Genomic DNA, 27,098 nt, shown 5'->3' with positions numbered 1-27,098 from the left:
TTTCTATGAATGTTGTCCCACTGTGAAGAGACTTATAATGATGCCCTTATTACCTTGTGTAAATGATGTAACATATATATATATATATATATATATATATATATATATATATATATATATATATATATATATATATATATATATATATATATATATATATGAACTGGATTTTCTTGTTTTTATTTATTAGCACTAGGCAGATTTGTAGAGAAATCAGTAGAAATTTGTTTCATCAGCGTACTGCAGTAAGAAAACGTTTGCTACCGCTTACTGCACTCATATATATTTAACCAATATTTAGTACATAAAAAAAACTACCTGGTATCCCATTTCTCACTTTAAGTATGTAATTCACCATGAAAAATTTAAGATGCATCCCAAATGACTGTCCCTGAAACATATTTTGACTTGGTAGGTGCCCACAGAGTCAAACCAAAGTAAGCAATAGGCAGGTCTCATAATTGTAAACCCATTATCCAGAAAGCTCAGAATTATAGAAAGGCTGTCTTCCATAGACTCCATTTTAAGCAAATAATTTTGATTCTTAAAACTGATTTCCTTTTTCTCTGTCATTAAAAAACAGTAGCCTGGTAACTAAACGACATGAACCCATATTGGTGGTAAAATAGTTATTTTGGGTTTGTTTAATGCTTAAATTAAGTATGGTGATCCAAACTACAGAAAGACCCTTTATCTGGACAACCCCAGGTCCTGGATAGCTGGTCCCATAACTGTAGTATCCCTGGTTCTACTCTATCTGGCCCTTTGCCAACTCTAGCTAGCAGAGTTACTATCTATCTATCTATCTATCTATCTAGGATTTGTGTTTAAATTACATTTTGTTTTAATTTTTAAAAAATCCATCATTTCCTATTTTCTTTCCATATAATTTAAAATACAGGCTATTTTTACTAACCCCCCCCCCCTTCCTTTATAAATAGAGGGACTCTGAACAAATTCCCTTCTATAAGTTCATTATCAGGGGTTTCTTAATGGACTGGTAATTAGGGTTATGGGCTTCTTTGTCCTTCGGGATCAGGAAGCAACAGATGTGCTAAAGCGAAACTAGCTTCATACAGTAGTATTCTTGTTTGGTGCCCGAAATAACAAAAACCATAGATTTTTCTTAATTAAAATAATAGGCAAAAAGTATATTCACTGCATGCCCTATTCATTCAGCTTCATGAAAAAGGGGTGTTTACGGTCCTTTAAATAGAAAGTAATGGAAAAACACTCTGTCAGATGTACAAGGATTGGTGACAGGTGGACATCACACAAAAATGCTGGCTTGAGCATATTTGCATGGAGACTTGCCTGTCACTGTCCCACAATTATGCAAGGCCATTAAATAACAATAGAAACAGTGAAGGGAGACAGGAGCATTTTGTCTGAGGTTGAGCGCCTTTTCCACCGTAGAACAGTGGTGGACAAAACGCCCTGTGTGCCAGCATCCTTATATCACTGTGGTGATTTAAAGGAGAAACCCTAAACCCTAAAAATTAATATGGCTAAAATGCCATATTTACATACTGAACTTATTGCACCAGCCTAAAGTTTTAGCTAACCAATAGCAGCAATAACCCGGACTTCAAACTTGTCACAGGGGGTCACCATCTTGGAAAGTGTCTGCCACACTCACATGCTCAGTGGGCTCTGAGCAGCTGTTGAGAAGCTAAGCTTAGGGGTTGTCGCAAATTATCAAGCAGAAAATTAGGTTGGCCTGTAATATAAGCTGATGCTACAGGGCTGATTATTAAATTCTGATGCTAATTGCACTGGTTTCTGTGCTGCCATATAGTAATTATCTGTATTAATTACTAATCAGCCTTATATTGTGACATATACAGTATATTCAGGGTCGGACTGGGAGGCGTGAGGCCCACCGGGGCTTCAGTCTCAATGCCCCCCACTGCTGTGCCCTGCTGCTCTTCTGCCTGCGCTTGTTTGTGCAGAAGTGTGTGCGCGTGAGGAAGTGCGTGCATGCACCTTGTTCTTCAGGCCTCAGGTCCTTCTTCAAAATTGTTCACGGCAGGAAGAGGAACCGCATGATTTGGATCTGGACTGGCAGGGTTTTTTGCTGGTGTCCTACTGGCTCAGTCCGACCCTGAGTATATTCTATGTGTACTGTATACTGTGAGTGGGTCCCAAAGTTCAGTAAGTAACAGCAGCACAGAGCATGTGCAGTGAATCAGCAGAAAAAAGATTGGGAGCTACTGGGGCATCTTTGGAGACACAGATCTTTACTGATAAAGGGCTGTGGATGCCTTGGGCTGGTACAGAAGCACAAAACATAATGTACAACATTTCTACCTACTTCTTTAGTTAAGCTTTAGTTCTCCTTTAATCCCTGCCAAACTGCTGTGGGTCCCATGATAGTAGCTGTACCCAGGGACCTTACTACAGAGGAAGCAGACCCTGTGGCTGCAGGGGGGCCCAGGAGTTATAGAGGCCCCCTATTTCATATACAATTTCAATAAATATTGGTAAAACAAGTCAACCTCTAGACATTTTGGGGGCCTGAAAAATAATTTGCAGTGGGGCCCATTAATATCTAGTTACGCCACTGGTTGTACTTTTGGGCATGTACATTCCCAGTGTGCAGGTGAATGATTCATCTGTTATTTCTTGCTAAGCAGAAGTTTTGCAGTCACTTTTTCTATCATCACTGAAGAATCTTTGCTTAAGTCGGATTTGATTCATAATAATTGAAACTAAAAAGCATGCCTGTATCTAAATACCATTATAAGGCAAACTTGCCATTTCTGTGCTGCTTTAATAAGCGAAAACTCCAATCGCAGGAATCCCTTTCGTCATTTTGTTACCTAGCTACAGAAAGCAAACAGGACCTTTACTCGAAAATCTAGAGACTGGAAAGCCGCAGAACTGTTTTATCTTAGATTTCAAAGTGTTACCTGATAATGCAAATGCCAACATGGAGTTCTTCAACACTTTTACATTTTAGCTGAGCATTTAAGGTACAGGAAGAACATGACAAAATAATAAAGAAGGCACTTTTGATAGATAGGACAGGAATGTCTATTTTTCCATATAGAGGTTTAGGTACAGAGGTTGAAGATGCCTTTAAGGTTAAGGTAACCCATATAAGAAATGTCTAAGAAGTCTGCTGGCTACAGCATTCTCGAAATTAATTTTAGAGTGAGTGAATTATTTCCTGGTAAAATTTGCCTCGTGTTTATTGTTATTTGCCTGGTAAAAATGTGTTACTATCAGATTGCCTTACTCAAGGCCTCTGTGGTTCTCCTTCCTTCTGATCAGATTCTTGCTAAACTAATCCCAAAGCCCTAGCATGGTCTGATAATCACCTTAACACAAAACAGAGGTGATAGAGCCTAGCAGAAAAAAGAGTGGCTTGATCGAATATCTAAGATTCCTCCGCCATACATAAACAAAGAGTGAAAAATACATTTATTTGCTAATAATACATATCAATCTATGTAAGGTGATAGACCGGATACACTTCAGTAAACAACAATAATCAAAAAATAATTTCAACAGAGCTGTCAAGCTCATAGGTCCACTACTATGGTAACAGACCTAGAAATGTTGTACTCATTGCTTGGGGCAAGCTCTGGGTGCTCCCAAAGGACCTGTACTGAAAGAGAACCTGACCCCAATGTTCTTTACGTAAGCCTGAAAATTGCAGCTGAGCTAGAGTTAATAGTCATTTGGTGGCAATGTAAAAAACAAGGCTTTCATTTGTGAACACAATCAATTCAGTAGCCTTACAAAAAAAACTCAGGAATCATGGAGAAAATGTATTGAGAAATATGACAACTCATCTTAGCACAAGTTATGTTGAAAAGACCTGTAGATCCAAATCAGGTATTTACAAAGCTTAGCTCTTCTGCCCCTGTAGTTGAACAACATGAAGATGGCTTTCATCTATACTTTGCAGTAGTCAAGTCTTATTGCATGAGAATGGAAAGATCAACACTTTGGTCTTTGCGATCTACTGGTGTAAAAACATTTAACACATTCACATACCTTGCATCCCTTTGTGCTGCCCCTCCTTCATTAACTGTTTTGACAAATATGCCAAGTTTTTCCAGGCCGGAGTCTGCTCCAACTCCCATGCCAATGATGCTGACCCCAAGACCATCTTCATCTACAATTCAAACAAGTTGTGATTAAAAGGTCAGCGTAAAGCTTAAAGCTAGAATCTATTTTATCTACTACTTTTATCTACTGTGTCTGCAAATATACATGTACTCTAGCTATAGGAACAAACACAGCGCATGCAAACATAAGATAATGTCACAGAGTATGCAAATAATGTTGAGGCCTTGTGCATGATATATCTATTTTACTGTAATACAAAATTATTTCATATTTACTATTAACCAGTGTGTCAATACAGATGCCTTTCTTGGCCAAGTCTCTGCTTAGATATTTGAATTTTAAAATACCATAGAAAATTCTATCCTATATCAATGGACCTCTTTCTTCCTAGGGTATATATATATATATATATATATATATATATATATATATATATATATATATATATATATATATATATATATATATATATATATATATATACACACAAAAGCCATGAATATCTTGTAAAGTATATCCATATAAACGGTGAGTTCTGATGTAATTTCTGTCACATGACTCACTGAAACTTGTGTATTATAATAAATAAAGTACCCCCAGTTGCAAAATATGAGGATATTAGAAGTTACCTCGGAGTTCCATGACCTGTATAAAAACACTCGGCCTTCGGCCTCATGTTTTTATATGGTCATGAAACTCCTCGGTAACTTATCATATCCTTATATTTTACAAGAGGGGGTACTTTATTCACTATATATTTCCTATTCAGTAAAGGTGGTCATACCCAGAGAAGAATTTGGCCAATTACAAACTGTAATAAGTTAACAAAATCACCCTTTAGTAGCACAAAAATATAAAGAGGCTATTAATTAAAAGAAGCAAGCTCATTTGATTAGAATAAAGTTACCATGGGGCTTGAGAAACTCAAATACCTAATAGCCCCAAGCTGAAGGTGTACAAATGTTTTACAGACTAAGAATTCCAGTCTAACGCCACAGATAAAGGAAAAGTAAGAATGTTAGAATAGTTTATTAGTTAAACAGATTTATGAGCCACAATTTAAACACTTGCTTTACTTTACCTGGCCACACAGGCAGGTTTGAACTAAAAGCTCATACTGATTTTATTTGTCAACATGTGGAACACCCCTAAAATTGATTCGATTTTCCCAACAATTGATTGGTTCAAAGACAAGTAGAACTGGGTATTCACCATTATCAGTATTCGGTATGAATGGGTCAGGGCCCGCTTTCCTTTAGTTATCAAGAAGAATGACCAACAGGCTAAAGAAAAAAAACTAGCACAAATTGGTCATTATCATCTATTGCGAAACTATAGAATATTTTATCTTTCAGCTTAACTGTTGATTGGTCAAATATCCAGGTGATCTGCCCGAACATGATTCTCTATTGTCTAGTAGTTTATAGAAAAATTAAGAGAAACTTAACCAAAAGCTGTGTTTTCCCATTACAGGAAGACTATCATCAACAATTTACTGGCAATCTGTGGAATCTGACAAATGCTAGTGGGGCAACTGTAAAATGCCATAGACAGTTACTATTTAGTGGGCTGGTGGGGGGCTGTTTGGCTCTCTGCGTTCTTGAAATGCTGGGGTCTATTTTGAATCCCAGTCCTTGCAGAGGTCTAACATCACGTTGGCTTTGCCAACCGAAAGCAAGGAAATGGACCTGTACTTGCACAATTGCAGCAGGCATATCCCCATAGTATTTCTCATTACAAATAGACAATATAAAACTCTAGATATTCCCTTATATTAATCACTATGCTTCAAGCAATTGAACAGATATTAGTCCTCATTCTGCAAGCAATTTAACTGATGCCTATGTCTACCAGCAGGTGCAATTGCATCTTTATCTACATTAAAACGGTTGAATTTCCATTTTTATAAATGAAATGAATTGTGTAATATTACCAGGAGTGGCCTTTTGTGCCCCTGATAAATTGTCCCCCAAGGCAAGGGTTCTTACCTAGACTTTTTACAGAAGTGGTCTGGGCTACCAGGGTGATTTTAAATCTCTTAGTGCTGAATTACTAATAAATGCCATTAGGGTTTCAGCAACAAGAAACAATAGCTGCATTCCTATTTGTAAATTCATTAATTTCTGATCCACTTTAAAATCCAGAAGGCAAGAGAATGTGTTGTTTGTCTCAAGACGGGAGAGGCTTAATTAGCTTTTGTGCTGCAGACGTTGGTATGTGAGTCAGGGAAGTGTAGCAGAGACTTAAGGACAACGTGTTGTATTCACACAATGACCTTGTGATATATTCAGTATGTCCAAGCAGCACATACCTTTCTCTAAATCCACGGGGAACAAATCCAGTTTCTCCACACGTTTTTCTAGTTCATACTCTGCCGAAGCCGCCACTGGGTCGACTTCATCATTCCTTCTGTCATAGTCTTCGTTTGAGTATGTGTTGAACACCTGCGCAAACAAAAACAACAAAGAAAACATATTAAACAGCTGATCTATAAGCAGATTTATTCAACATTTCTTCTGCACTTACATTTAGGATTTGTGGTTGAGATTATTGGCTAGTGCAAGGGATTGATTGAGATGGGATTGAGATGTGATCAGAGGTTTCCTGGACACAGGGAAAGGTAGGAGATATGATTGAGCATGTAGTGATGTATCCGGCCCAGAACAAAGAATATTGGGGCTAAAGCAATGAAAGGGCTACTAGTGCTGATTTGGCATCTCATTTCTTTGCAGAGGGGGGCACCATACGAGTGTGTAGTGTATTTCAATGTTGTGAATCAGATCTGTCCAAAGGACATGTATAACCCTGATAGCAGTCTGCTGTCATTATAAAATATACATCTCACAGCCGAGCAGAGACTGTTGCAAAAATCATTCTCCCCTTAGAAACAGTGATTTCTTGTACAATATAACATTCTGCTTTATTACTTCTCAAAAACCTGATGTGTAACCATTTGCCCATAGTAAAGCCACACAAATGGAATCACCTAAGGTCAGAGACAGACAAGAAGATTTGGGAAGATTTAGTCGCCCGGCGATAAATTGCCTCTTCTTCGGGTGACTAATCTCCCCAACCAACGTCCCTGTCGGCTAGAATCGAAATCACTGGCGGGATGGCACTTGGAACCAGTGTCGGACTGGGACTCCAGGGGCCCACCAAAAAACCTTAGACCAGGGGCCCACTCTCAGTACCATTATTCTTCCTCTCCTCATTTAACCTCTATTCTCCTAGTTTCTTTTCTTTACATACTATAATCTATTATTCCATCTATTTAGCCTCTTTGTTCTTATAGAAATGGGGAATGGCCATGAAATAGGACAAATGTTGAGCAGCATAAGGGCCCACCAACACTTGGGCCCACCAGGAGTTTTCCTGGTATCCGGTGGGCCAGTCCGACACTGCTTGGAGCGATTAGCTTTTCCGAAATCACCGGAAGTTGCCTCACAAGGAAGCTTTGGAAAACGAAGCGCTCCGAGTGCCATACAGCCGGCGATTTAGATTCTAGCCGGCGGGGAGGCAGTTAGGGTAGATTAGTCGCCCGAAGAAGAGGCGATTTGTCCCCGGGCGACTAAATCTCCCAGAATCTTTTCGTATGTCTCTGCCCTAAAAACATACACAGTGCAAGCTGTATCTTCCACAATTTTTGTCCCCGTTTAAAAATGTCTCATGCCAAGTACCTGCTGCTAAGGCAGCCAAGGAACAGAAGTGGAAACTATTACATGTTCCCAAAGCCCAAGGGTAAGGTCATTTAAGGGTTAATAGAAGTAGGGATGCACCGAATCCACTATTTGGGAATTGGCGGAATACTGAATTCTAATTGACATATGCAAATTATGGACGGGAAGGGAAAAAGTGCAAAAAAAATGTTTTACTTCCTTGTTTTGTGACCAAAAGTGATTTCCCTTCCTGACCCTAATTTGCATATGCAAATTAGGAGTTGGATTCAGTTAGGACAGGCATAGTTTTGCCTTGTTTCATATTCAGATGAGCTCATATTTTCAATGTAACTAGGATAAATAAGCTATTTGCCCATGTGTGTAGCAGTAATATGGGAATATTTAGTGGCAGAATATAAACCCTGCAAATGACCGTAGCTGCATTGAATATACTGATGCAAAATCTTAGTCTGATATTGATCAAGTCCACTCAAGTGAATGGGAAGGAGATAACATACTGTTATTGTACTCTGTAATCCTTGTCTGTTATCCACCATTTATTCCCTGTTTGCTATAACTGCAGTAAAGCACTGCGTATCTTGACAGCGCTATATAAATAAATGATGATGATGATGATACTGTTACTATCATAGACACCAGCGTATATCACATAACCTACACATATGTTATGAAGTTTTACAAGCTACGCCCATTCCACCTGCCATCTGAGTTTGGGATCCATTATCTGGAAACCCATTATCCAGAAGACGACGAATTTCAGAAAGGTCATCTCCCGTATCCAGATAATTAAAAATGATTTCCTTCTATTTCTCTAAAATAATAAAACAGTACATTGTACTTGATCCAAACTAATATGGGATTCTTTATCCGGAAACCCGTTATCCAGAAAGCGCCAAATTACATAAAGGCTCCCATAGACTCCATTTAATCCTAATGATACAAATTTTACAAAACGATTTCCTTTTTCTCTGTAATAATAAAACAGTAACTTGTACTTGATCCAAACTGAAATATAATTAATCCTTATTGGAACGAAAACCAACCTATTGGGTTTATGTGATTTTCCAGTAGACTTAAGGTTGGAAGATCCAAATTATGGAAAGATCTGTTATCCGGAAAACCCCAAGTCCCGGGCATTCTGGATAACAGGTCCTATACCTGTACAATGACAGTATACTATGGAGAACGAGATGCACGATTGCTAGAAATCAGAATACCAATCTCTCTCACATTCTTGATTTCTTTTTTTAGAATTCGGCAATCAGCAGCCGTTTTATGGTTCCGACAGACAGGAGAAATGATAATAAAAATGCTGCATGTGATGCCCATTTCTCCGTAGATCCTTTATTGGAGTCTCTGAAGCGGATGGTGTAGGCACAGCACAAATATAAATACACAGACGCACAGACTGGCTAGTCGGGCCTAGAAACAGATGCACATTACAGGAGACACAGGATTACATAGTATGGCCGGCCGCCAGCCTCACATAAAACAAATTAAAACTGACATAATGACTGTGACTTTACTATCACTAGAGAAAGCCTTGCACTTGACTTTGCATTGACCTAAATAAAGGATTCCCCCTCCTGTAAATCGCCACATTTAGCTGCCAGTTACCCTGATCGGTTTAATTGTTTCCCACTCCATGACATGTGATCGTGTGCAAAGGAAAGCTGCAAAGCAACTGAAATGGCACGAGAAGGATAATGAATATGTCAGTCTTCCCAATAAATGATCATAATTCATAGGTTCTAAACAGAGGCTAAATGCAATGTGACTGCTACACTGCACTTTATACAGGTTACATCCATCCCTGTGCAAGTGGAGCTTACAATCAAACTAAAATGAAAAATGGGCCATGCAGTTAATAAAGGAACATTAATTTTGTCAGCATTTGGTTTATGGTACAGGTATGGGATCTGTTAGCCAGAAACCGGTTATCCAGAAAGCTGAATTACGAAGAGGCTGTCTCCCAAAGACTCCATTATAATCAAATATTTCACATTTTTAAAAAATGATTTCCTTTTTCTTATGTAATAATAAAGTAGTACCTTGTACTGTATCCAAATTAAGATACAATGCATTCTTATTGCAGACAAGATAATTTTATTGGGATTTATTAATGTTTAAATGATTTTTGAGTAGACTAAATGTATGAAGATCCAAATTACGGAAAGATCCATTATCCCGAAAACCCCAGGTCCCAAGCATTCTGGATAACAGGTCCCATAACTGTACTTACATTTAATAAACCTAAAATATTATACAGGTCTGAGACCTGCTATCCAGAATGCTTGGGACCTGGGGTTTTCCGGATATCGGATCTTTCCGTAATTTGGATCTTCATACCTTAAGTCTATTAGAAAATCATGTAAACTTTAAGTAAACCCAATAGACTGTTTTGCTTCCAATAAGGATTCATTATATCTTAGTTGGCATCAAGAACAAGGTACTGTTTTAGTATAGAGAAAAGGGAAATATGGAGTCTATGGGAGATGGCCATTCCATAATTCGGAGCTTTCTGGATAGCGGGTTTCCGGATAACAGACCGAATACCTGTATATTAATATTATATTTTACCCCAGTATGGTGTTTTAGAATGATAATGACATGTTCAGGGATATGCCCCCAGTCTATTGTATTTGGCAATGTAACAAAAGATACAAAGTTTGCCAAGGTCTTGTTACCGATAACAACCAATCAAACGTTTGTTTTTAAACAACTGACCTCCTGATTTGCTGTTACAAGTTACTAGACCAGTAGCAAATTTAGCACCTTTATGACAATTCTCTGTTAGAATTACAGTTTTGTTCATAAATGTATAGTTAATAAATGACAAAACTGGCTGCAGACTGCATGGAGGTACTGTATGGATGCATTTTCGAGCCTTTACAAGTTTCTTCACCATGCTTAAACAATTGTATTGCAACTGTTATCTTAATGATCCCACCAGTTAATATCTCTTACTACCGTGCATCAGCCGCATTAACTTTGGGAAACCTTGCCATCTTAAAAAAACCAAAAAAGGAATATACTGTGCTCTCTACAATGACCCTCTGGCACTGTCTAGAGCCCAACATCAGTGCAGGCAGCACCCTGTTAGCTGGTACATGTATGGGACCTGTTATCCAGAATGCTCGGGACCTGGGTTTTCTGGATAACAGATCTTTCCATAATTTGGATCTTCATAGCTTATGTCTACTAGAAAATCATGTAAACATTAAAGGAGACATTTTGTGTTAAAAAATGGTGTTTCAGGCTGATTTATTGAATATTTCGGCAAAAACCCTAATAATCCCTCCCTTCTCTTCCACTTCCTGCTCCCTGAATTCCCAGGGGAGCAGGCGGCAGGCGGCTCTCAGCTCACTGCACTGTAGGACAGGAAGCAAGCAAGCAGGACCTGATAGGGAACTGAAGCCTGTCTTTGCTTGTGTAACTGCAGGGCTGTAATTGGCTGTCCCCTTCCTACTGTGCTTTAGGACATTAGGACACGCCCACCCCTCATTTGAAACACAGGACACGCCCACCCCTCATTTGAAACACAGACAGGGACCAGAGAACATCTATAGGGAGCTATAATAAAGGGGCTATTTTTAAAGATAATAGACATTTTTAGCACCATGTAAAAGCAACACCATATATTACTCATAAGTGCCTACAAAATTAGGGTTTTTTCATGTATCCTATATGTCTCCTTTAAATAAACCCAATAGGTTGATCTTGTTTCCAATAAGGATTAATTATATCTCAGTTTGGATCAAGTACAAAGTACTGTTTTATTATTACAGAGAAAAAGGAAATCATTTTTATAAATTTGGATTATTTGAATAAAATGGAGTCTATGGGAGACAACATTTTTCGTAATTCAGAGCTTTCTGGATAATGGGTTTCCAGATAACGGATCCCAAACCTGTATACAGGAACCAGGCGAATGTCAAGGAGAAGGAAAGGCTTGTTGCACTTGGTGGTGCCAAATGTTAGGCACCCCCAAGTGATTGTATTGACTTACCTGAAACCCCGGGCCGGTGCTCCTATCAGCAGAAAATTGCACCGGCCTGGGGTTATACCAGTGAGCACCACGGAGCGATCCTCTTCCATCTTCCTCCGTCTTCACGCGGGTGAGCATGCACAGTAGAACAAAAAGCTGAACTTTAATAAAAAAGTTGGCTATTTCGTTTAACTGCGCATGCGTTCGAAGAAAGAAGAAGCTAGAAGCGGATCGCTCCGTGATGGTCACTGGTATAACCCTGGGCCAGTGCAGTTTTCTGCTGATAGGAGCACCGGCCTGGGGTTTCAGGTAAGTCAATACAATCACTTGGGGGTGCCTAAAGCTGGACATAGATGCAAAGATCCGATCGTACGAATCATCGATCTTTGCGTCTATGGCCAGCTTAACATTTGGCATCCCCAATTGTCCGAAGCCTTTCCTTCTCCTTTAAGCTGACCTGTTCATAGGCAGAACTAATAATTAATGTGTAATTAAGAGGAGCAATCTGTGAAAAAAACACAATGTTGATCTAATCTAGATTTGTGCCAAAGACTATCAAGCAGATCACACAATTGCTGTCACTGTTTTTTAATAAATAGAGGAAAATAAAGATAGCCTGGCCTGTACACTGACTATGTCCATATATACTGTATTCAACAGCAGCAACGCAGCTTCTCCCTGGCTAGAGAAAAATTCATGATACACGATCTCATTACGTAAGGAGAAATCTCTTACTTATTCATTATTGTTGGTGTAATATGCCTTCTGTCCCCAGGGCACATTCTGAACAAAAATCTTTTCCCCATATTGCAGCATTCCAGATTAGCAATGCAATTAGAACAAAGTGTTTGGCGCTATTGATTTCTATTCTTTGATTCAAAAAGATGGTATTCAACAGCCTTTAACAGCAACCTGCCCATCCTTTTTGGCTGAAGGCAAAAGGCCAGATAAGCCGCATTTAAAAAAAAAAAAAGCGCTTCCCTTCTTTCAGATATTTTGCTGCAGTTAAACTAAGTCTGCTTTGTTTTGAAGCACTTTAAAAAAAAAGGAGTGGCTGTGGACAGATGTGCTCCTGTTGGGCACTGGGTTGGAATACATAAAATCAAACCTACGAAGCAAGGGGTACCTGGAAATTATTTCAAATATTGGAATTATTCTAACAATGTCTTCCCCCCAAGGTATTGCTCACTGATTAGCTGAGCAGTTCTCAGAAAGCATTAGCCTGTAAACATCAGTCTCTCCAGATGAATTTCTTACTATCCTTTCATCTGTTACTTACCGATATCTGAGCTTTCTATTTAATGCGCGACTCTCTGGATCTGATGCAGAAATATTTCTTTATAAAGACTTTGCAAATTGAGAGTTAAATGTGTCTTGGTGGGTTTTTTTTCGTTATGTACAAACAAATTTTTTTTTTAAACATTTTTTTATGTTACTGGTCCTTTAAGTAGCACCGGCTCTTTATCTGCTGCACATGAACATCAGTGATGAAACACATGCTGCTTTTTAAGATGCACGCAAAGGGTTAAAGCTCCATTTACACTCATTACACTGTAAACAGGATCTTTGCCCAAAATAAAACTAATTCAATTGTTTGGTTCATTGATTCATTAAGGTACCTTTTAGTATGTTATTGAACGGCCAATTCTAAGCAACTTTTAAATTGGTTTTCATTATTTATTTTTTATAGTTATTTGCCTTTTTCTTCTGACTCTTTGCAGCTTTCAAATGGGCGTCGCTGTCCCCTTCTAAAAAGCAAATTCTCTGTAAGGCTACAAATGTATTGTTATTGCTACTTGGTATTCCTCATCTTTCTATTCAGTCCCTCTCCTATTAATATTCCAGTCTCTTATTTGAATCAATGCATGGTTGCTAGGGGAATTTGCACCCTAGAAACCAGATTGCTTAAAATGCAAATTGAAGAGTCGCTGAATAAAAAGCTAAATAACTCAAAAACCTTAAATAAAAAATGATAACCAATTGCAAATTGTCTCAGAATATCAGGCTCTACATCATACTAAACGTTATCTCAAAGGTGAACAACCCCTTTAGGAAAGTTAGAGTCTGCATCCACTGCCTGGAGCTCAGCTACTGTAACTAATAATTATCTACTCCTAGGGGCAGATTTATCAAGGGTCGAATTGAAAAATCAAATTTTTGAATTTGAATTTCGAGGTAATTTTTGTGTACTAGGGAATAGTCCAAATTCAAATCTAATTTGAAAAAAAAATCTAAAATTTGAATATATTGAAATTTACTATGCACTGTCTCTTTAAAAATTTGATTTTGACTATTCACCATCTAAAACCTGCCGAATTGCTGTTTTAGCCTATGGGGAAAATCTTGGAATCTAATTTGTTCGAATAAGATCAGATTCAAACAATTAAATACAGCTTATTCACCTGCCCGAAGTTAAAAAATTAGATTTTTTTTAAAAAAAAATACACTTCGGTTGGTCTTTTTTTATTCGAATTTCGATTTTATGGGAGTTTAAAATAACTCCAATCACCTCGACAATCGACCCTTGATAAATCTGCCCCCTACTGTATGTTGAACCCTGAAAGAGTCAAAGAACCTATGTTGATGGTTTAAAGTAGAGGCAAACTGGCCCAGTACAGAGCTGTGGAGTCTGACTTTGACTCCGAAGTTTATGGTAACCCCAACTCTTGACTCCTCTTTAAAGGAACAGTAACAGCATAAAATGAAAGTGTATCAAGGTAATTAAAATATAATGTACTGATGCTCTGCAAAGATAAAAACTGTGTGTTTGCTCCACAAAGACTACTATAGTTTATATCAATATGCTGATGTGCAGCCATGGGGCACATATTACAGAGCAGATAGATAAAACACCATTGTATTAGACAGGGCTCATCGGTTATGTGCTATGTAACCTGTGCCTTTTCTCCTTTTTTTCCATCTTTGAATGGCTGCCCCCATGGCTACACAGCAGCTTATTTAAATAAACTATTGTAGTGTTTCTGAAGCAAACATGCCAATTTTACAAGTGCAGAGCAACAGTACATTATATTTTAATTACTTTGATACACTTTCAGTTTTTGGTGTTACTTTTCCTTTAATATACCAATGTATTTTCCATGTTTTATCACTGCCAAAGCTCAAAATATAAACCACATCCTTTGGTAAATCTAAACCAAAATCAAAGTTAAACTACATAATCCAAAAACAATTGGAAAACCTAAAACAACTTATATATTAAAGGTGACCCGTCACCCAAATCAAAATCCTAAATCCTATTTAAAGGATTAACTTTAATTACACTATATAACTTTAATTACACTATATAAATTATATGAATCTTATTTCCTTCAGTCTGGGAATTCATAATTATAGTAAGCAGGCAGCAGCCATTTTGTGGACACTTATTAAGGCAAGTCTTGCATCATCTCAGAATGGGGGACCTGATGTCCATCCCCATGCACTGGCTACACAATTAAACGGTGAAGAGAATGGGGAAATGTGGGGAGAGAGAGCGGTGAAATCTAGGAAGTGCTGAATGGAAAGTAATTGTCCTTTGACCTAAGGCATAGAGGAGGGGCAGACAATATTTGATTGACAGATGAGATTTTTAAAAGAGTTTACAACATCTATGAATGCTTAAATAAAAAACAGAAATTGGATTTAATGTTTAATTTGAAAAGGACTTTTATTATACAGATTTGTGTGTCTGGCTGAAAGGTCCACTTTAATTGAAACTGGCATATTGCTGTTAAATACAATTCAAAATTAACTAAAGTATTGTTCTTAGAAACAGAATTGCTTCTGCCATATCCTCCTTCATAGAAGCTCTGATTTGATTATTTTCAGTGCTTGTGGTTAGTCCACACAGGGCGTTTTGGGGAGATTTGGTCACCTGGTGAGTAATCGCCTCGTTTTGCGGCGACCAATCTCCCCAAACGCCTTCCCTGAATCTGCGCCGGCTAAAATTAAAAAACGCTGGCGCTAATCACACGCGGTGATTCGTTTTCCAAAGTTGCCCGAAGGCCACAAAAAACGAGGGATTAGTTGCCAGGCAACCAAATCCCCCCCAAAACGCCCTGCGTGGACTAACCCTTAGGAGTCTGAACATTTTTGGTGACACCAACTCCAGATACCCAAACTGCTCCCGACTCCACAGCTGTGGCCCAGTATTTTCAGGTTAGTGGCTGGGGTCAAGTTTTTTGGTATTTAGCTACCATATTAATTGTTTAGGCAGGAATAGGTCAATTTCACTTTCTATGTTCCTGCTAGAATCTCTTTTTTTTGTTTATTTGCTATACTTTGCAATACATCCAGATAATAAATCCCAGAAAAATGAAGCCTTGAATTACAGCTGTAGCACTCTACATATTCTTGCTTTTTTACTTATTTGCTTTTTCTCTGCATAGCCTTGGAATTGGTAAGACCTAATGCTTGAGAGTTGGAGTGTTTCTATAATATAGAGCAGCATGCCTTAGTCTAATGGCTCACAGTGCTGTTTCAAGTGCTTTAATACTGGTTATTGGGCTACTTAAAAATGTGGCACTTAAAATACCTGAAACAGCTTTATGAGTCAGTACCTGTGAGGTCACTAAAAACATTCAAGCATAAAAAAATAAGATTGCTGTGTACTCTCTAGAAAAATTAATAATGGGATGAAAGACACATATACACTTTATAGAAAAGCCAGTAGGGCTGTTTACTTCTGTACTTCTGTGGGTGAAGTCGGAAATTTTCCAGTTCAACCCAACCCTCCCCTTATTATCCCATACCCAATCTAGCCCAAATTTGAAAAGGGACTTGAAAATCCAAGCCCCTGAGCTGACATAAGAGATGACATCAGATGGAGGGGCAGGCTCTGGAAATACCTAACCCACAGCCAAAGTGATTGACAATTTTAAGCTTTTAGGACAATGGGTTTCTGGATATTAGATTCCCTATCTGTAATAATAAGACAGTAAAGTGCAACTCAAGTTAACTTAGTTAGCTGAAAATCATTAAGTTAATTAAGCCTATGAGCAGAACCGACTAGCGGATGCCACTGTTTAAATGTTATTATATTAGTGTAAAAAACTGCTATTGTCTTCAACATCAGAGAAAAAAATGCATGTAAACTGCAGAGCACAAATTTTTTTTGAGGCTTCATGTTTCCTTTAAAGGAGAAGGAAAGGTTAAAATTAAGTAAGCCTTATCAGAAAGGTCCATCTAAATATACCAGTAAACCCCCAAAGTAGTGCTGCTCTGAGTCCCCTGTCAAAAAACCTCATTGCCCTGGGCGTGAGCATGCTCAGTTTGCTCCTCTTCCCCCCCCCCTCCCTTCTCTACTGTAATCTGAGCCCAAAGCAGGGAGAGACTCAGGCAGGAAGTGATGTCACAACATGTTAATACTGCAGCTCCTATCCTAAACAAACAGAGTTTCTAGAGCTTTTACACAGGTATGGTAAAACATTCTACAGAATAAATATAGCATTCTAGCTTGCACTATTGCAGCTAATCTATTGACAATAAAATGCTTCCGTAGCTTTCCTTCTCCTTTAAATGTTTTAGTAGCCTTAGAGCTGGGTGCTCCATATTAACTGTAAAACTCAAGGTTCAATGCATTTTTTTAAAGTACCATACTGTACTAAAAGACCAGGGCAAATAATCAGTTAACTGAAAGACTGGTAGGTACAGTAGTTAATAAAAAAATTCTGCTGAAACTGAAATAAAGCCTCTCCAGCTAAGCATCAATCATAACAGAGAGTCACAGGCCAGCATAAAGAACTCTCTGTTCCTGTTTGCAACAGCTTTTATTACTGATAAATACAAATATTTAACCACAGAAAAAAATGTGCTGGTTTGGGGGAGTATTGCTTTTATCTTTGGCAGTCCATCTCCGCCTACGTACAGTATTTACAATCTAATTCTAATGCCCACATCTGGGAACCCGAGGTTAAGGAACAGGGCTCTATGAAAATGGAATAATAACCCACAGCAAATTGTCTCAGAAGATCACTTTCTACATGATACTAAAAGTTATCTCAAAGGTGAACAACCCCTTTAAGGTGTATCCTCCTTATGTTTGTGTACAATTTTTGCTTCTTTCCTTCTTTCTTTAAGCACTATCTTACAAATAACCAACACAGAGGAGATTTCATTTTGTATAAAACCCTTGGAGAAATATTGTTTAAAAGCAATTGGCACAATTAAAATCCTAAATTAAGCTTAAATAGTTAAAACAGAATCGTCAACATTAATGTTATGTAATAGAAAGAGCACATAGGTAGGTGCCTTAATGCAAGTTATGATACATATTCAAGTCTATAGTAAACCGAGTAGAACGGTTGCTCTAACTATGAGCTTAACCCCAATAATGTGCTCCGGGTGACACCTTAACTTCCAGGGGGTGAGCCCTCGTGTGAAGGCAGGGTGATGTGCAACTGTAACCATGCAATGCACAATCATTGGAACTAGTGGTTCTTGAACAATAACCAAACTGATTTATTAGAACATATCCACATAGGAGAATAGCACAATGCAGAAGGCAACCATGGAGTAATGATGAGTACATACTCACACTGATGAACAATCAGTCTAACCAGAGTTTCTCCTGTTTCCTCTGGGGACACTTCTCATGGGAAACCCAGGGGGATCTCTAGTCTGGTTCCCTGAGTATGCCCTTGATATCTAATCCCTTCTATCACTCCTGGGTGGAGCCAAAGCTGCTCAATATAGGTAGCCCTAATCTATCTGTCTCTCCTAGAGAGACTATTACAGGGTCTAGCTATTCCTTACTAGTCCTGACTAATGATGACTCCACACGAGGCTCAAATCCACTTAAGCTGGCCATAGACACAAAGATCTGATTGTACAAATCGAGGATTTGTACGATTTTCCAACCACATGTGGAGAGTCCCGACATTTTTCGTCCATCGGAGATCGGTCGTTTTTGCGATCGGACAGGTTAAAAGAATTCTGTCGGCTGCCAATAATATCTCTGCGTGTATTGCCGATCGTACGATTTTCAGAGGGAGACGGTCACTAGCTTTGTTGGACATAACTTTCGTAACGATTGCTGTCAGGGGCAGAACATCGGCTGATCTGTTCTTTTACTACTTTATTTGATCGGAATGGTTAGTGGCAGGTCGGGAGATGGGGAAGTCCGATGGTATGATTTGTAAGATCGGATCTTTGCGTCTATGGCCAGCTTTAGAGGTGCAGGCAAAGCCTCTAGCAAAATCCTCTGCTATTACACAGTGCCACCTAGCGGACAAACCTGGGATAGCTATGAGTCATACTGTGACCCAGGAAATGGGGAATTACTCCTGTCCTTCGACTAAGGGTCCCCTTTGTGCCCAATCCTAGGGGAATGCAAAGTAAATGGGGATACATTTATCAGTCTCCTACACATACACTTACAAAGATGCTTTCTCCCAATAATTAATAGGTATAAGTTTCCTAGGGACGGGTTTGTTATCCTGGCACAAGATGCCAGTTGTTTCCTGCATGCCCCAAAGCTGGAATCCTTATGCCTGTGATCCCTGTGCCGCTCGTATCTCATGTATTACGCTACAGTTGTCAAATGTGGCTCTAGGTGTATCAGATATGTCAAGAAGCCAACTAAGTTGTGCATAACCTGGCAAAGCAATTACTAACCTGCCTTTAAAGCGTTTACTTGTTTTAAAGAAGCAATTGCCTTCACCAGCGCTTGCAGGCAACTGCCATGGAATTGAAAGAGGGACAATTTCAAGCTTTATGTCCCCAGCTAAAAAGCTACTACTCGATGTGGGTGACAAAATGCTCAAGTGTGCCATAGCTGTGGTGTTGCTCTCAGGAACAACTGTGGAATACAAAATGCCCTTCATCATCACCTCTGCCTACAGGAAAGAACGTCAAATACTCTCCCGAGAGCACATGCGTGTGGTGACAGGCAGGCCCTGCACCGCTAGCTCATCCATGGAGCGCTTAATAGGAGCTAAGCTTCTTATCATCCTCTGCCCTATTCCTTCAATTGTTAATGAGTGTGGGGGCTCATTACCTCCATATTGGAATTTTTGTTTTCTATTTTGATGAAACAGCTGAATATTTCTCATTATACATATTGTGCACGGTAGGAATTCTACTGAGTGCCCACATAGAACAAGCAACAGACTAAAAGTATCTATGGAAAGGTTGTTATAACTTTTAGTATGATGTAGAGAGTGATATTCTGAGACAATTTGCAATTGGTTATTGTTTTTTTTATTTGTGACTTTTGAGTTATTTAGCTTTATAATCACCAGCTCCAGTTTGCAATTGTAGTAATCTGGTAGCTAGGGTCCAAATTTCCACTAGCAACCATGCACTGATTTGAATAAGAGATTTGATATAGAAAGATGAGTAATAAAAAGTAACAATAACAATAAAATCCAAATTTATCGTATAATTAATATTTAAAAAGTTTGAACAAACTCCCCATTCCTGATTTAACCATATTTATTAATAAAATAATTCAAATAAATCGAATCTGGGAAAAACCCCGATAAAATCGAGTGAAAACCCGAATCGTACATTTTTCCTGAATCGCTCGATTTTTTGGTGTTTATACCCGAAAACCCAGAGTTTTTCAGATTATCGTGCTAAACCCAGTGAAAACCACAATATCTTCAAATTGGGACAGGAACATCTCCATTTACTTATACATGACATCAACAGATTTTTGGATTCTGTCTTTTTGCAACATCAGAGTATAATAAATCTGGAAAAATGTTAGTTTTTCTTCCACGACAAATTCAGGTTTTTGCCCCAAAAAGCCCAACCAGATAAATTTGAGTTTATTAAATAACCCCCTAAATGTGTAGTCTTACAGAGCATTTGTTTTTAGCTGGGGTCAGTGACCCCCATTTGAAAGCCGGAAAGAGTCAAAAGAAAAAGGCAAATAATTCAAAAACTATAAGAAATAAATAACGAAGATCAATTGAGAAGTTGCTTAGAAGTTGCTTAGAATCAGCCATTTCTATAACATACTAAAAGTTGTCTTAAAGGTGAATCACCCCTTTAATGAGTTTGCATACCACTAGCAGCTAAGGAAAACATTTTGTATCTGTATGGAACAAGATACAGGGAATGTCCTCCGTTCACAAAATAATTTTTTTTCTGCAATTACTTTCAGTTCCTTATCAGAGAATTCATATTACGGAAGCAACACAGGATGTCTTGTTGCTACCCAGTGCAAGGGTTTCCTCAGTACAAAGTTGCATCAGCAGTGCAGAACTGCAATGTAGCACAACTGCTTCACAAGAGACAACATCCATTCTAATAACAGAACCTATCTGATAGCTGGTTTCTCCGTCTATCCCCCCTGTTCTAAAATATGAGGATATTATTAGTCACCTTAAATTTAATGAACTGTACAAAGGTCTTCGGCCTTGTGCCAATGTGTATGTGGTCATGGAACTCCTTGGTAATTACTATTCTTATACTTTACAATATGGGTACATTATTCCCTATATAAAGTGTATATGTGTGTTTGTTTCTGATGTGGAATAGATGTAGGTTAGTTGCTAGGTAACTAATTATGTATTTTATTTAGGTAAATTGTGGCTACCTAATATAATAAGCTTAATTTTACTACTGTAGTAGCTGGCGTTGTTTTTACTGATACACGTCCCTTACTACTAAGGGTGCTTCTTTTAAGCACACCTATAAGTACTACTAATTTGTATAACTATTACTGGTACATAGATTCAGGTTGGAGCCATGGTGCAGCTAAATACAGTATCTATATCATAGACAACCGATCCAGTGACAGCGAATAAACAATACATACCTCCTAACATTTTGGAAATAGAAAGAGGAACAGAATTTTTAGCCCACACCCTTTTTGTGGCCCACTCCCGAATTACCATGTTAATTTTACAAAATTGGCAGGTTATGGAAATCTGAAAACATTTCTGTGGTTTTTGTGTTATTACAACTTTGCTAATGAAGGTGAATTGCCTTTTAAGCTGCAAGTCACAGTTTCCCCAAGAGACCTGCTTATCGTAAATTGTTACAATTGTTTCTTTGCTTATCTTACATTGTTACCATTGTTTCTTTGCTTATCTTAAATTGTTACAATTGTTTCTTTTCTTATCTTAAATTGTTACAAAAGTATCAAAGTGCATTTGTTATGTATTCTGGGCTCTCTGCCAAAAGCCAATTAAGTTAGAAACTTTGATCTCCTGCACTGAACAGACAGAAAAAGATACAAAGAGAAAGTTGTGACATTTCGGTAACAATTAGGGTTGCCGGCCGGTATTTTACCGGCCTAACTGGTAAAACACCTGCCAAGGCCAGGGCCAGTATTACAAATTTATCAGCATTGTAGTTGCCGGTAAATTAGTAATACCCTTAACAAAAGCCCTTGGCCCACCCCCATCCGCTCCAAACTTACCTTTTCTCTGGCTTCTGGCAAATGCTCGACATTGCTCCACCCCTTTAATGTCACAACGCGCCCCTTTAAGTCATGACCCACCCCTTTTACAGCATAACCCACCCCTTTTATAGCACGACCCACCCCTTTTTGTTCCCGCCCCCACCACCGGCCAATGGAAATTTTATAAAAAGGTGGCAACCCTAGTAACAATCCGGGACTGTGGGTTCAGCTGTGAAAATAGGGACCGTCCCATGAAAAACGGGAAAGTTGGGAGGTATGACAACAGACCAGTTCTTAACAAGCATAGGGCTCAGCATGACTATCCAGTCCGATTCCCTGTCCTAGAGTCCAATAGATGTGAGTGAGTGGCTGTAAGTTATATTTCATTAATTTAAACTTTCAGACAACAAAATAAGGCAATGATCCAGTGATGTAGAATGCTTGGGACCTGGGGATTTTCCAGATAAATTGGTTCTTCATACCTTACGTCTATTATAAAATTGTGTAAACATTAACCCAATAGGCTGGTTTTGCTTCCAATAAGGATTAATTATTTCTTAGTTTAGATCAAGTACAAGGCACTGTTTTATTATTGCAGAGAAAATGGAAACAATTTAAAAAATTTGGATTATTTGGATAAAATTGGGACATGCCCTTTCAGTATTTGGGAGCCTTTTGGATAATGAATCCCATACCTGTACAAGTATTTTACAGAATCTAAGGACTATCCACTATTATATGCAGATACTGTGCACTGGAATGCGATGGTCTCATTACAAAAATATAGTCTAATAATTCAGTGCATGTCACTGGGCAGCAGCTACAGAGGATTATTTATTCCAGCAGGATGACAGGGGGAAGCAAATATCAGCACAACAGCATGGCCCGAGGAGAGGGCTGCTCTCATGACATTACTGATCTGTCATTCCACAGCCCTGTGTGCATGTCACAACTGGAGCTGCTAATTCCTTCTGAAGACAATCTGAAGACATGTCGTGTCCCTGTGTTTGGCCTTTGGAGGATTTTACCGTAGTCTGGATTCAGAAGAAGACCTGTCCCATGAATACCCTTTATATGCATGCCCGTTTTACACTTTATTTTCCTATATATATATATATGTAATTAAGTACCAAATAAGACAAGAAATAGCAGCAAATCCCCATTTATACAGAGGGACCCGCATACCATGGGTGTGGGATCGTTATCCTGAAACCTTTTATCCAAAAAGCTTAGAATTATCTCCCATAGACTCCGTTTTGATGAAATACTGTAAGTCAAATTTAAAAAAAAAAATTCCTTTTTCTTTTTAATAATAAAAAATGTACTTGATCCCAAATAAGATATAATTAATCCTTATAGGAGGCAAAACAATCCTATTGGGTTGAATTATTAGAAGACTTAATTTATGGAGATCCAAATTCCAAAAAGACCCTTTATCCAGAAAACCCCAGGTCCCAAGCATTCTGAATATCAGGTCCCATACCTGTATTACATCTTCCTGGATATGGAGTTGCTCCTGCGCAGGTATGCCGCATTCTTTTATTCCTAGATTTTACAGTTTACAGAATTTTATGTAGATTTGTCATTGTCCCTGGGAAAACGTAAGCCCACAAAGCGTATCTCTGCCTGATAAAAAAAAAAGCTACAATTTTATTGTTACTTGTTATTACTCTGAGACTCTCCTATTCATCTGCCAGTTTTTCATAGAAAATTATGTTATCTGGAAACCTGTTATCCAGAAAGCTCCGAATTACGGAAAGGCCAACTCCCTTAGACTCCATTTTATCCAAATAATTCAAATTTTTTTAAAATAATTTCCTTTTTCTCTGTAATAATAAAACAGTACCTGGTACTTGAATCAAACAGATATAATTAATCCTTATTGGAAGCAAAACCAGCCTATTGGGTTTATTTAATGTTTAATGATTTTCTAGTAGACTTAAGGTATAAAGAGATCCAAATTACGGAAAGATCCATTATCCAGAAAATCCCAGGTCCAAAAGCATTCTGAATAACAGGTCCCATACCTGTACTAGTTGATTTTGTAAATTGGACCCTTAGCAACAATAGAACTGCTGAAATTCCAGCTACTGAACAAAGCCTCACAATCTTTTTACCAGAAGGTAAATGCTGTTAGAATGAAGCTAAAACCACAGGCTGATTTTGCCCTTAATGACTGACAGCTGCGGAATGAGTGTTTGACTCACCTGAGATCCCAGTTTGTTCGGGCTATTAACAGAACAAATTAATTATTTCCGTTTGTTCATCTATAAATAATTGACCAAACTGGACAATATTCGATCACTAAGGTGGTTATTTATCAAAGGTCAAATTTTAGAGCAATGTGAGCTTTTTTAGACCTCAAATGAACTCACAACTTGAATGGTTTCTAATTTAAAGCGGAACTATTGCGAAAATGAAAGTTTAATATAAGCTTCACCATACTGAAATAAAAAATAATATTTAGAATAACATTCTAAATATAATCAATTAAATATTCTGTACTGTTTCTGAAATAATCAAGTTTATATTCACTATCCCTCTCTCAGCAGCTAATTCTCTTCATTCTGTCTTCATGCAGCAGTTGGGTGTCAGATATTCATTGACAGTTAGATCCAATGTATCTTTTAGAGGGGCTCCTTTTTCCGAAAAGATGTATTAAAATCCCCAGAAATCTTGTCTCTCTACATGCAGGATTTGTACAAAAGGCAGTTATTTTGTTACTTTTTTTGTACTGGAACCAGTTATTTGAGTGAGCTCAAATGAATCTGCTAGGAAAGGGAGCCCCCCTATAAAATATATTGGATCTAACTGTCACTGCTGCATGAAGAGAGAATGAAGAGAAACAGCTACTGAGAGAGGGATAGAGAAGATAAACTTGATTATTTCAGAAACAATGCAGAATTTTGGATTGTATTTAGAAAGTTTATTTCAGTATGATGAAGCTTACATTAAGGGGCAGATTTACAAAATTCGAGTGAAGAATTCGAATGTAAAAAACTTCGAATTTCGAAGTATTTTTTGGGTACTTCGACCATCGAATTGGTTAAATTCGTTCGAATTCGAACGATTCGAAGTAAAAATCGTTCGACCATTCGACCATTCGATAATCGAAGTACTGTCTCTTTAAAAAATACTTCGACCACCTACTTCGGTAGATAAAACCTACCGAAGTCAATGTTAGCCTATGGAAGGGCCCCATAGGCTTGCCTGTGATTTTTTGTTCGAAGGATTTTCCTTCGATCGTTGGATTCAAATCCTTCGAATCGTTCGATTCGAAGGATTTAATCGTTCGATCGAACGAAAAATCCTTTGATCGATCGATCGCAGGATTTGCGCAAAATCGTTCGACTTCGATATTCGAAGTCGAACGATTTTTATTTAAAGGTTAATTTTTATTGAATTTTAACAACAGAAAATTAGAAGGAAGAAAAGCAAGTTAGAAGAGAAGAAAAGAAGGGGAAGGTGGGGAGAAGAGGTATGGCTGAAAAAGTAACTATCAATGGTTGGTCGAGGTGGCTGGCGACTCAAGCCAAGGGTTCCAAATATTCTCAAACTTCTTTGGGCATCCTCGTGCCAAGTACGTAAGCTTGTACAGTTCCAGTTGCGAATTAACCAGTCCAATCCATCTACTCAGAGACGGTGGCGATGGGCCCATCCAGTGCAGGGCAACGACTTTCTTAGCGTAAAAGAAAAGCAACCTCATCAGGCATCTAGTATTTACTCTGGGTATCACGGAGTCAAGGAGACCCAGAAGACATGTAGCAGGGTTAAGTATCTGGGGAAGTTCCAGTTCCGTAGCCATGAAGTTCAAAATTGCCCTCCAATATCTGAGTATCACCGGGCAGTCCCACATTAGATGTATGAAATTAGCTACAGGAGCACCACATCTCGGACAGCTGGGTGAAGCTACCTTTCCCATAGTAAATAGTTTCTGAGGGGTGAGGTACGTTTGATGTACTATCTTAAACTGTATAAGCTTGTCTCTGACACTCACTAAAGGAATGTATAGATTGCCTATAATTTCTTCCCAATCATCTGGGTCGACACAAACCCCACTACTCTCCCACTTATACTTCACTCTGGGTCGGGGATCATATCTATTGGAGATTAAGCGCCTATATGCATTGGATAGAAGCTTGACTTTGGCGGGTTGAGATATTAATTCTTCCATCCCTGTGTATTGCAGGAGCGGAGGAGGGGTCGGGAACTGCGCGGAGCAAAGATGACTGATCTGGTTATAACGGAATTCGGACAAATCAGGCAGAGAGAGGATCTGGCGAAATTCAGGCAGTGTGCGAAGAGTTCCATCAGCATATACTTGTGATAGCCGCTTTAGACCAAATTTAGACCATGTTCCCACCTCTGTGAATGTGGCTAAGTGTGGATAATTACTATTACCCCATAAAGGTGAATCTGGAGAAAGACTGGTATCCGCTTTAGTGATTTGCACAATTGCATCCCAGGCTCTCTTAGTGGCATCCATTACAGGTAACAAAGGGCCAAGATCCTTTCGAGTTCTATATAAAGCATTGTGCAGGCTTTCCACAGAAGTAAGATATAGTGCCTCTATTATGGATGCCGGGTTATCAGCGTCAAACACTTTCCAACCGGCTGCATGCGAGGCCTGGGATGCAAGATAGTACAGCTCATAATTGGGAGAGGTCAGACCCAACTGATCATGAGGAGCATTAAGAATGGCTCTGGACAGAGTGGGCGTTTTATTCCCCCAAATAAATTCAGACTGTGTTCGGTCGAGATCATGCAAGGCTTTCTTGGGTATGTGGCAGGGGGCATTACTCAGTATATAGAGAAATTTAGGAAGATAAATCATTTTGCATATATTTATTCTGCCTATTAGCGTGAGAGGGAGTTTGGTCCAGTGTGCAAGTGTGTCTTTGAACTTACGGAGTAAGGAGTGTAAATTATGCTGCAAAAATAAATTCGGATCTTTGTGCACCATTATCCCTAGGTACTTAAAATTATCCGCTACTTTTAG

General features: G+C 38.5%; 1 protein-coding gene across 2 annotated transcripts in view; it reads right to left on the bottom strand.

Moving 5' to 3' along the window:
* The window catches only part of ppp1r9a.L (protein phosphatase 1 regulatory subunit 9A L homeolog), a 125,275-nt gene that overhangs the window by 55,315 nt on the left and 42,862 nt on the right, over positions 1–27,098 (bottom strand). For both annotated transcript variants that reach the window (XM_018267320.2, XM_018267321.2), the window contains exons 3-4: positions 6,392–6,524; positions 4,006–4,126 (exon numbers count right to left, since the gene is read on the bottom strand). In XM_018267320.2, coding sequence (XP_018122809.1) covers positions 4,006–4,126; positions 6,392–6,524 — 254 coding nt within the window. The remainder of the gene's footprint in view (positions 1–4,005; positions 4,127–6,391; positions 6,525–27,098) is intronic.

The sequence above is a fragment of the Xenopus laevis genome, chromosome 6L (assembly GCF_017654675.1).
Source record: "Xenopus laevis strain J_2021 chromosome 6L, Xenopus_laevis_v10.1, whole genome shotgun sequence".
NCBI classification, from domain to species: domain Eukaryota; kingdom Metazoa; phylum Chordata; class Amphibia; order Anura; family Pipidae; genus Xenopus; species Xenopus laevis.
This window is presented reverse-complemented; position numbering and strand designations above follow the sequence as displayed.